The 10,944-nt window shown below is 48.2% G+C and overlaps 1 protein-coding gene across 5 annotated transcripts; it reads right to left on the bottom strand.

The window, feature by feature from the left end:
• Window positions 1-277: 277 nt before the first annotated feature.
• On the bottom strand, window positions 278-7,660 carry NME6 (NME/NM23 nucleoside diphosphate kinase 6). Of its 5 annotated transcripts, none has more exons than XM_045778458.2 (6): window positions 7,323-7,660; window positions 5,075-5,171; window positions 3,214-3,316; window positions 1,891-1,930; window positions 1,309-1,469; window positions 278-1,045 (listed from the first exon to the last, which is right to left on the bottom strand). In XM_045778458.2, the coding sequence occupies exons 1-6, from the start codon at window positions 7,589-7,591 to the stop codon at window positions 879-881; spliced, it is 837 nt and encodes a 278-aa protein (XP_045634414.1). In that variant the 5' UTR covers window positions 7,592-7,660; the 3' UTR covers window positions 278-878. The 5 variants fall into 5 exon arrangements, with proteins under 5 accessions (XP_045634414.1, XP_045634415.1, XP_045634416.1 ...); XM_045778459.2 differs by having other exon boundaries at window positions 7,251-7,362; XM_045778460.2 differs by having other exon boundaries at window positions 7,267-7,335.
• Window positions 7,661-10,944: the final 3,284 nt, after the last annotated feature.

The raw sequence follows: 10,944 nt of genomic DNA, 5'->3' as shown, positions 1-10,944 counted from the left end.
CATCTACAACAGAGACATGGCTAACTTTAGTGGCTTTGTGCAAATCAGAAAAAACATGAGTCATAAAAACATGCGTCTACTGGGCAGACACACCTTTGTTCAAATCGAAGGTGCCCCTTCCCCTAGGATGCAGGCCTATGCCAGTGCCCAGCATGGATTCGGGCCCACACACAGCTCTGTCACTGGGCACCTTTATGCACTGGACAAGCTGCACCCTGTGTGTGAACCTTCCGGGAGGTTTCTACACAATTCTCTCCATTTAGCATAGGCCAGAAACTTGGCTTCAGGACAGTTTATTTTGTTTGTTTTTTTAAATTTATTTTAGAGAAAAAGTAGGGGGAGGGGCAGGGCGAGAAAGAGAGAGAGAATCTCTAGCAGACTCTGCACTGAGCTCGATCCCGCGACCTAACATGATCTGAGCCGAAATCAAGAGTCGGATGCCTAACCGACTGAGCCACCCAGGTGCCCCCGGAACAGGTTTAATAACTTCACTTAAGGAGAGAGCGAAAGCACCCGCAGTAGTGCTCCTAGCCTTGAGGACTTAGTTGAACACTGACTTTTATTGAGGAAGATAGGCCAAATGGTGCTTATGGTCACTGCATTTCTCAGGCAAGTCAATTAGGCAAACTCCTTGAAAAAGATGACTAGTTCTCAGAGAAAACAGGAGCCATTATTCCTCTGAATCACCACGAACATTCTGGAAAAGAGGTAGATAGAGAGCTAGATTCTAGAGCAGGTGGCGTTGAGGAGCTAGATCCTCAGGTGAGTGTGGTGCCCAGCAGAGAGGGCCCCACGATCCCCAGGCCTCCCTGGCCCCAGGAGGTCTCCGAGAAAAGGCTGGGCAATGCCACCAGTCTTCACAGACCAACAGGCTTGCATCAGGCTGGTCCTGGGCCTCCTGGCCCGGCTGCACAGTGGATGCCTCCCTCTGGACTGTAGCGCACAGGGCCACAGCGCAACTGGGGCTCCTCTTCCTCGTACCAGCGCTGTTCACTGAAGTCAGGGAAGAAGGCTGCAATCTCTCTACTGGCTGAAACCACAGAGTCTGTAAGGGGAGGTAAGAAAGAGAAAGGGTTCTCATAGGGAGTGCAGGATGGAGGCAAGAGGCAGTCATAATCAGATTCAGAAACCTGAGCCTCTACTTCTGCCTGACCCTCAGTCCCGGGGCCACATCTGCTGAGATGGCCACAAAGGACCATAAATGCAACTGGGAGGAAAGTTCACTGGCTCTCAACTCCACCGTATGGCCTGACCACCAGCCGCAAACCATCCTCCCCTATCTGTGGCTGAGGACAGTGGCAGACTCACCAGAGCCATGGGTTGTGTTGCGGGTGTCAGTGAGGCCAAAACTGCCACGAATTGAATCCGGGGCCACATGACGTGCTCGAAACACCCTGGTGGGTCCCATCAGTGTCCTCCAGAGCTGGATGGCATCCTTGCGGGCGAGGATGTAGGCTCGGATTGGCCCACTGTGTACAGAAGGAACACATGTCAGGAATCTGGCTGTGTGGTCCAGGAGCGCACACTGTGAGCAGAGCACTAATAAGGCACATACATCCTGAGAGTTACCCTGCCTTTCCAGCTAAGTACCAATGCTGCTTCAAGTCATCGGTGATGGAAGGCCACTATGGGAGCACACGAAAGGCCACAAAGGTCAGCAGAGCTGCTAAGTAGCACTCAACAATACTCTTCTATAGCCATTGGACCAATAACCATCATGAGACAGGTGCCACCAGGTCAGGGTTGCCTGAGTCATGGCCCCAAGCCATGGTTCTTGAGACACTTAACACTGATTACAACTTTAAAGAGTGTCAAACGAAATCAACAATTAGGGAGCAGGGGGAGATAAATCTTGGTGGATAAAGATACTGAAATGAAAATGAGTAGTACCTGGCCATGAACTCTACCAGCCGCTGATAGAAAAAACGCCCTGCAAAGAGAGAGTAACTTCATCAAGACACTGGTGCCCAAGAGAACTTTTTGTACTTCTGCCTCCTCACTTGGAATAATAAAAACTGTTTTATTTTATTTTATTTTTTAAAAAGATTTATTCATCCACTTTAGAGAGAGCATGCAGGTGGGAGGCGCAGAGCGAGAGGGAGAGAGAGTCTGAAGCAGACTCCATGCTGAGCGTGGAGCCTGACGTGGGGCTCGATCCCACAACCCTGAGATCATGACCTGAGCTCGACTGACTGCACCACCCAGGCGCCACAATAAAAACTGTTTTAGAGAAGGACCTTGAAGTCTGACATACCTGGGTCTGAATCCAGGCTCTACCATTTACAATGTGTGCAGTTTCTTTCTTTCTCTTTCTTTCTCTTTCTTTCTTTCTTTCTTTCTTTCTTTCTTTCTTTCTTTCTTTCCTTCTTTCTTTTCTCCTTTCTTTCTTTTCTTTTTTTTAAGATTTTATTTATTTATTTGACAGAGATAGCCAGTGAGAGAGGGAACATGGGGAGGGGGAGTGGGAGAGGAAGAAGCAGGCTCTCAGCGGAGGAGCCTGATGCGGGGCTCGATCCCAGAATGCTGGGATCACGCCCTGAGCCGAAGGCAGACGCTTAATGACTGAGCCACCCAGGCGCCCCACAACGTGTGCAGTTTCAGGTAGGTCATTCATTTCCCTAACTCAGGTTCCTAATCTGTGTACTAGAGACCTAACAATACCTAAGTCATAGGGCTCTAGGGAAAGTTATGAAACCATGAGCATTAGGACAATGTCTGAGAGAGTAAATATTTACTATTAACTACTGATTAACTACTGATATCATCAGGACATAAAACTAAATTTCTCGTTGGGACTATGAAGTGGAACCCTCCTAGAAAAAATATATATTTAAAAAAATATTTAATTAATTAATTAATTTGAAAGAGAGAGCACACAAGTGGGGGGAGGAGCAGAGGGAGAGGGACAAGCAGACTCTGAACTGAGTGGGGAGCCGATGCAGGGCTCGATCCCACAACCCTGAGATCATGATCTGAGCCGAAATCAAGAGTCAGATGCTCAACTGACTGAGCCACACAGGCGCCCCCAGAAAATATCTTTAAAACATTGATAATCATGAAAAGTTTGTGTATAAAGCAAGACTTCAGAAGAATGGCTGCAGCTTGACAGCTGGTAGGTCAGAGACAGCCTGCCACTGTGCATCCAGCTAAAAATCTCTCTTGCACGCATCTTGGGATAGAGAATCGTCCCATTGAGAGGACCGTTGATCCTACCTTCATGCTCTTGGTAAAACTTCTGGCATTCTTCTTTTCTCCACAGAAGTTCTCTCATTCGTACAATAAGGAACTTGTTGCTCAGAATCTGCTGATGAACAGCCTGGATAAACACCACGTCGAAGATAAAAATCGGTCAAAGGGACCACGTGAGTCATTAGGAGACCCAGGCTGACCAAAAGAACCATGAAGACCCATCAGAGCCCAGGACTTGAGGGTCTGTCCCATGATTGGGTCAGGAGACAAAGAAGGTGGGGTGAGGTAAAGACCTTCAGTCACACGGCCAAAGCATGAGGCTCGGGGGCAGGGGGCAGGAAGTGCCATCTCTGCCGCTCCGTTCCTACAGCCCCTTAGCTGAAGCCCACATGTCCCATATGTCAGACCATCATAAAAATCTCTTGATAGTGGCCCTGCCTTGAGTTTGTCCCACTCTCTCCAAACCATCACACTTGACAGATTAAAAACACCCTAACTTACACGTCACACTCTGGTCAGAACCTCATTCATGGAATGAGGTACAACTACTTTAGCCCGGTGCTCAAGGCTGTGCTTTCCTTGCCCTCTACCTCTTCCAATTCTCTAGTCCCATCACCCCAGCCAGCCTCTGGCCCTCGGATCCACCACACGTGTTCCTGCCTCTGCGGAACATCTGTCCTCCTGTGCACTAACCGAAGTCCACTCATCCTTCGAGCCTGGCCAGGTCCCGACACTTGTAGGCTGCCATTCCTGACTGCGCTGGTCTTCCTCTGCACCACAGCGAGCTCACCTAGCAGAGCTGCTCAGTTAGTACTCATCCAGCTACTGCAGGTAGAACCCTACAAGGACCCTCCCCCAGTTCCACCAAGATTCTGCACCCTACTTTCTGGGACTGTGAATATGAAGCAATATGATTTTTACATTACATGGCAAAAGGGATTTTGCAGGTGTAATTAAGGTTGCTATCAGTTGACTTTGCTTATTTATTTTTTAAAGATTTATTTATTTATTTAAGAGAGTGAGAGTATGTGTGGGGGAGGGGCTGAGGGAGAGGGTGAGAGAGAATCTTAAGACTCCCTGCTGAGTGTGGAGCCCAACATAGGGCTTGATCCCATGACCCTGAGATCATGACCTAAGCTGAAATCAAGAGTCAGACGCTCAACCAACTGAGCCACCCAGGCGCCCTGTCAGTTGACTTTGCTTTAATCAAAAGGGAGATTACTCAAGAGGAGCCCAATTAGTCCCATGAGCTCTTTAAAAGCAGAGTTTTATCTGGTTAGGGGCTAAAGGAGAAGTCAGATTTAAGCACGAGCAGCACTAAACACACTGTTGCTGTCTTGGAGATGGAGTGAGCCATGTGATGAGGAACGTGAGCGGTCTCTAAAAACTGACAGTGGTCCTCGCTTGAAGGGCGGCAAGGACATGGGGACCTCAGGATATAATCACACGAATCAAATTCTGCCAACAACCTGAATGAGTTTGGAAATAGATTCTTCAGCTAAGGACCTGGTCAGCTGATACCTTGACTTTGGCCTTGTGAGACCCTGAGGAAAAACCCATCTGAGCCTACTGGACCTCTAAATTCTAGAATTATGAGATAATAAATGTTGTTTTAAGCTGCTACGTTTGTGGTAATTTGTTACACAGCAATAGAAAACTAATATACATACACTGTCTTGAGGTTTGGTTCTTCTTATTGTATTGGATCCTTATATTTTTAATCTGCCCCAATTCTCCAGTAGATTTTTAGTCTTCTTAGGGTCAGAGTCCATGGCTCTTAGCTTTGCCTCCACAGCATCTTGCACAGCACTGTGCTGTCAGTCTTCACAAGCGGCCCTGTGGCACTAGACATGGAAGCAGTAAGAGGCTTAGGACTCCTTCTTACCTCCAGAATCAGGGGGTGAGCAACAGCATCAGGCTTGATCAGGGCCAGAGTAAGCTGGAGAGCCTGAGGGCTCCGCAAGATCGAGGTCATCTCACTCCTGCCATCAGAAAGCTGGATTAGGGACCTATCAGTGCTGTGCTCCCCACCCTCCCTACTCCAGAGCCATGCAGCCTTGCAAGCCCACAGCGATCTCACTCTCAAAGCCTGTTGCAGTTCCATACAAAGGAGTTACCTATTCAGGAGAAATTCAAGTTTAAATACTACCTGTCTCTGCCAATATTCCCTTCACTTTCTAACTTTTCTTTGTGTTTTAGAGGATTTATAATTTACATTGCTAAACAGCCTGGCCACAAAGGTACAATAACTGTCTCCTTTCATAAGGCCTTCTATCCCATAGTGTGCTCCCATCAATCTAGAATTGGAAGATTGGATGGACAAGAATTGGGATGTTGCCAGGATACCCCCAAAGAAGTCTGCTGGATACATACCATCTCTTATCTAATCTTACAGATAGGTCAGGATCTCCCCTGCTCAAATCAAATCCTTTAATACATTCAGCTGTCCTCAATGGCAAGACTTGTGGACATGCAACTCCAAGGTCAGGGATCAGTTGTAACCATTTTGTATCTGAAGCAGCTGAAACAGTGCCTACGACAAATGTCAATTTAACTGACTAACGGAACCTATTTAGTCTTATTCTGCCCATCTTTGTATTTCTAGTGCCTAGCATGGTGTAAGAGCTCAATAAATAAATGTGGAAATGATATAAGGAACATAAAAGTATTTTTTGAAACTGGACTAAGAGAATGAGGTCTCACCCAACTGCGAAATGCTGTTCACATGTGAGAAATGGATCATCTGATCAGGACTAAGGACTAGGTCTCAAAAGATTATCTGGTGGAGCTCCTAAATTTGCCAACAAATATGGAGAAGGCTTCCATGAACACACACAGGGACGGTCTGGACAACACTCTCATTTCTAGGCTGAAAGCCTGACAATCACGTTAAAGGCAGTGCTAGGGTCTCCCGTATTCATGTCCTTTCTACAGCTTTCAGCTGGATGCTCCACTCGAACCACAAAACTCAGTCCAGTCTAACTAGTGCAAGATCAGCCAACCCACTCTCCCTAATATCCCAGGATGTGAGTAACCCAAAAGCAAACGGAATCTTCACCATAATCTAGGGAGAGATACCCTTGACACCTCCCCTCCCTCACTCTCCACATCCACATCAATCACCAAGTTCTGGCAATTTTACCTAAGCAACAGATCTCAAATCCATACAACCCTCTCCTTCTCCAGCGCCACCACGCCAGTCCAAGACATCATCAACCCTCCCTGGACTTCTGCAACAGCTTCCTCCATGGCCTCTCAATTTCTACTCCTGCCAGCCTCTACCACCTGTTCTCCACACAGCAGCCAGCGAACTAAAATCAAATCTGATCCTATCATTTCCCTCCTTAACTCTTTGCGTGAGACGTTTCCACAGTCCAGAATGTGCTTCCTCTGGTTACCTCCTATTCGCCCACTAGATCTTAGCTCACTTCCCCTACTATATAGCTTTTTGGACATTTTCTTCAGTTACATCTTCACCCGTTAGGTCAGCCCTGTTAAAGCAGGGGTCTGTTTTGCTCACCATCTTATTTCCAGTACCTATGCAGACTGCCTAGTACACAGCTGTCTCTCAACAGTATTTGTTGAATGAATGAATGAATGAATGAATGAATGAAGCTCATCCAGCTATTGCAAGGCCAAGCTGTCAGGAGCTCTCCAGGGAAGGACGTGGTTCCTTTCCTAATGCCAGCTAAGTAACGACTGTCTTGGCCCCCCGGTTTAAAACAAATGCTGACAGGTCAAGAAACTCGCTCAACTTTAAAGTCACTCCATCAGAGCATCACAAATTGCAGAAGTTGCCTGGGCATTCGCCTCCACACCTGAAGCGCCCATTTCTCGGCTTCCGGGAGGGCGGTGACCAAGCCCCCCTCCTCCCAGGCGCCGCGGGGACCTGCAACCCCCCAACTTTGTCTCGGCTCTCTATCTCCTACGCTCACCCCGACACCTGAGGCCCAGCTCCCTCAACCCCCCAGGTTCTCAGCCCCATTCCTTGACACCAATCCCTCTCCTCGCTGCCCCTCATTTCTCCGGGCCTGCAGCCGCGCGACTCCTGGCCCTCGTACCAGGGCCTAAGCGCACCCCAGATTCAGGGCCGTTCGGGCCCCTGCCTAGCCGGAGCTCGGGTCTGGATTCACCTGGTCCTCCACCGCGAAGCCCCGGCAGGCAGGCACCGCGATAGCCAGCCTGCGCCGCCCCAGCGGGGTCCTTCGGGCGTTCGGCCGGGCAGCCCTGCTGGGGGTCCTTGCCGGGAGGTCGCGGAGCGAGCTGGTAGCCGAGGACGGGTGTGTGTGGGTGGGGCTCGCGAGGAGAGGGTGCAGCGGGAGCGGCCGGGCGGAGACGGGGCGGCCTGCACCCCGAGGGCCGGTCCTGCCGGTGGCCCTTGTGTCTCCCCAGTGCTTGCCATGGGCCGCACGAGAGGGCAGAGCCGGTTCGGGCGGAAGCCGCCCCTCCGCGCCGGGGCTCGGGCGCCCTCCGGCGGGTGGGAGGCCGGCGTTCCGGGGCAGCCCTGCGCGGGGGAGGTGGCCGCCTGGCGGTGGGACTGACCTTGCCTGACTTGTTCTCTCTTTTCTGTCTAGGCTAGCTCCTGGCACGTGGTTGGGGGCCAGTACTTGTACGAGGTACGTGGAGGGCGAAGAACTGGCGCGCTTGATCGCGAGGGCAGAGGCCGCCGTTGCCAGTCTGGAGCTGCGAGTGATACGGAGACACGAGGGAGCACAGCTAACGTGGGGGTGGTGACCCAGGGTTCTTGGCTGGGGTACGGGTGTCCGCAGGCCGTGAGGTGAGGGGAGCTAGTCCTAAGCGCCTTGAACCTGTCGCTAAGGAATTCAGGGTGCGGTGGGTTACCCAGGAATCTGTTGAAGCAGTGCAGGGTGAGATGAGAACTGCGGGTATTCTTGGTGTGTGGTCTAAGTACGGAGAGGGGACGGTGTGGTAGGTTGAAGAAGGGTGTTATATTTTGTCTTGGAAGGAGTCACTGAATATGAGAAGAGTGAAAATAAGCCATAAAGGTCATCAATGTAAATATATATATTTTTAGCTGACTCTGATACCAGAAAAACAGGTGTTGCACTCCTGGAATGTTGGAAGGCAAGCCTGTGTTTCTGGCAGCTTGTTTCCACCTGGTGTCTTTGGGAAAGTCCAGTCCTGCCTGGCTGGTGAAGGCACGGGTCCATTTCTGCCTTCACAGGATGAGAATAAACTTAACCATGTGCTACTGTCCAGACATCAGGTTTTAGTCTTATTTTCCAAGTGCACCAGGTCCAGTTTTGTCTTCTACCTTTTTTTTTTTTTAAAGGTTTTATTTTTAAGTAATCTCTGCATCCAACAGGGGGCTCCAACATAACAACGGTGAGATCAAGAGTGGCATGCTCCACTGGCTGAGCCAGCTGGGCACCCCTGTTTGCTACCTTTATGTTTGTTAATATATCTTTGAATTATAGGGACTTCGACAAATTTTAGACCATGGTCCTTAGTTCACCTTTCTGCCTTACACACACACACACACACACACACACACAGGAGAAGCCTTTAGTTCCATATTTTATAGTTGCTTTGACTATCCTCAGCAACAAGCCTACATAATGAAAGTAGGGCAGATATGATTTTAGGAGGAGACCCAATAAAGAACACCCTTTTTGTGAATTTGGGCTCAGAACCAGCAGAAATACAGGAATGGCAGGCAGGTGGAGACCAGATGTCAGCTTATTTAATACTGATAGAGCTGTTGGAGAACATAATTTAGTTTGAGAACCAAATTCGCCTGCCTTCTCATTCTGTGCTGCCAGAGTTCAATGCCAGGTCTCTTTAAAGCTTTAAAGCAACAGCAACAACAAAAAATCTAAGTCATTAACAGGGCATGCAAAAGGATCGCAGTATCGCCCCACAGTCACTGAATTTAGAAAGTAGACCACCGCTAGCTCATAGCAGATTTTGTCCCTAGAAACCAGTCAAAAGACTGATACTCAGTGAAAGACTGATACTCAGAGAGGGAAGGTGAATAGGCTGAAGAAGTCTTGATTCAATGTCACTGAGACTCAGGTAATTCTATACCAGTTATTCAGAGTCTCCTAACTTGTGGGTCTAAACTCAGTTGGGAGAATCACCCATTCTGAGGTGAATTATGACCTGTGTTCGTTATATCCCGAGGGGCATCTACTTGTGTCTAGTCTTATCTTTAGCTAGTGGTTTTTAAGACGATGCCACCTTCTTGCAGTGTTAATTTACAGTAGTGGCAGCCCTACACCAGGTCTTTGAGATGCCTTTCTTTTTTATCCAGCGTATTCAAATTTCTTAATACCGTTTCTCTTTTGGGTCCTGTGTTTCTGGCATCCCCAGGCTGCATTGAAGCTGGGCTTTTGGGACCTAGCTTACCCAGCCCCACTGTGAGCAGCGCTCAGCCTTCTGCTGTGGAGTTGCTCAGGCCCGGGACACTTGGCTGCTATCCGTGGAGGGCAGGAGGGTGGTCCTTTACCCCATGAATTTCAGTTGAGAATCACTCTGGCAGGTGGTTGGTTGGTTTGTTTGTTTTTTTGTTTGTTTGTTTGTTCTGTTTTGTTTTGTTTCCCCCTGAAGCTGCTGTTCTTGCTTCTAAAGGTTGTTGCCTTAGGGACCCACTGAGAATTGAGACCTCTGCCATTACTCAGGATGCTGTCTTCAGCTTCTGGATGTGTCACATGGGGAGTAGCATTTCTTTCAGACACTTCTCTTCTGGCATTTTTTTTCTCTGTGTTCCCCTACTCCTTTCCAGAAGGCTCATTGAATTTCTGACATTTTTGTTGTTGGAGAGAAGGAAGACCATGGAGCTATCTCTTTGCGAGGCTACAGAAAGTGGGGAAGGAATGAGCTTCCAGGGCCAGGCCCTGTAGATTGTCTCTCAGTTGTCTTCCAAGATGTCCGCTTTCTTTTAAGAAAATCTCTCTTAAAAAAAAAAACTTTCGGGGCGCCTGGGTGGCACAGCGGTTAAGCGTCTGCCTTCGGCTCAGGGCGTGATCCCGGCGTTATGGGATCGAGCTCCACATCAGGCTCTTCCGCTACGAGCCTGCTTCTTCCTCTCCCACTCCCCCTGCTTGTGTTCCCTCTCTCACTGGCTGTCTCTATCTCTGTCGAATAAATAAATAAAATCTTTAAAAAAAAAAACAAACTTTTTCCTGTTCTTTTCATTCTTGTACTCCTTCTAATCTGATGGAGCAGGTTTCTAAAGCTATGCATTTCTTCCTGGACTTCCTGAACTTACGCGATTCCTTAAGACAGTGTTCCAGGCACAGGCTTTTCTCATCTCCTTGTCAATCTCTGTGGCTGTGGTAATTTCATTGAGTGGTTTATCTACTTCAGTCTGAGAGGATGACATATTTTATTTGTAATAAGAGCATTGTTTTTATTGTTATAAATAAAACCTACCATGTCTTTAAGATTGAAGCTGCATTGTAAATCCCAGAACTATAAAACCCTAGCCAAAGTTATTGGCAAACAGACCAGCAAGAGGGGAGTGACTCTTAAACCGTGGAGAAAAAAAAAAAAAAAAACACAAAAAAACCCACATGAATTCTTTTGGTTTTGGCCTTTGGGCTTGAGTCTAGCTCAGAACATAAAGGATGGAATTTGAGACAGCCTTTTCATGCTATCTACTGGGCTGAGACTAACAAAGTTTGGAGCTTACACACTTGTATTGCTTAGCATATGTGGAATTTTTTTTTTTAATTTTTTTTTTAAGATTTTATTTATTTATTCGACAGAGATAGAGACAGCCAGCAAGAGAGG

The sequence above is a fragment of the Ursus americanus genome, chromosome 14 (assembly GCF_024610735.1).
Source record: "Ursus americanus isolate L20-20 chromosome 14, mUrsAme1.1.p, whole genome shotgun sequence".
Classification (NCBI taxonomy): domain Eukaryota; kingdom Metazoa; phylum Chordata; class Mammalia; order Carnivora; family Ursidae; genus Ursus; species Ursus americanus.
This window is presented reverse-complemented; position numbering and strand designations above follow the sequence as displayed.

Coding starts and splice junctions, on each gene's coding strand:
- NME6 (XM_045778458.2), bottom strand. CDS start 7,591: ATGGCAAGCACTGGGGAGACACAAGGGCCACCGGCAGGACCGGCCCTC. Junction 3,317..5,074: donor CTCACCCCCTGATTCTGGAG/GTAAGAAGGAGT, acceptor GTGTTTATCCAG/GCTGTTCATCAGCAGATTCT. Junction 1,931..3,213: donor GTTTTACCAAGAGCATGAAG/GTAGGATCAACG, acceptor CTCTCTTTGCAG/GGCGTTTTTTCTATCAGCGG.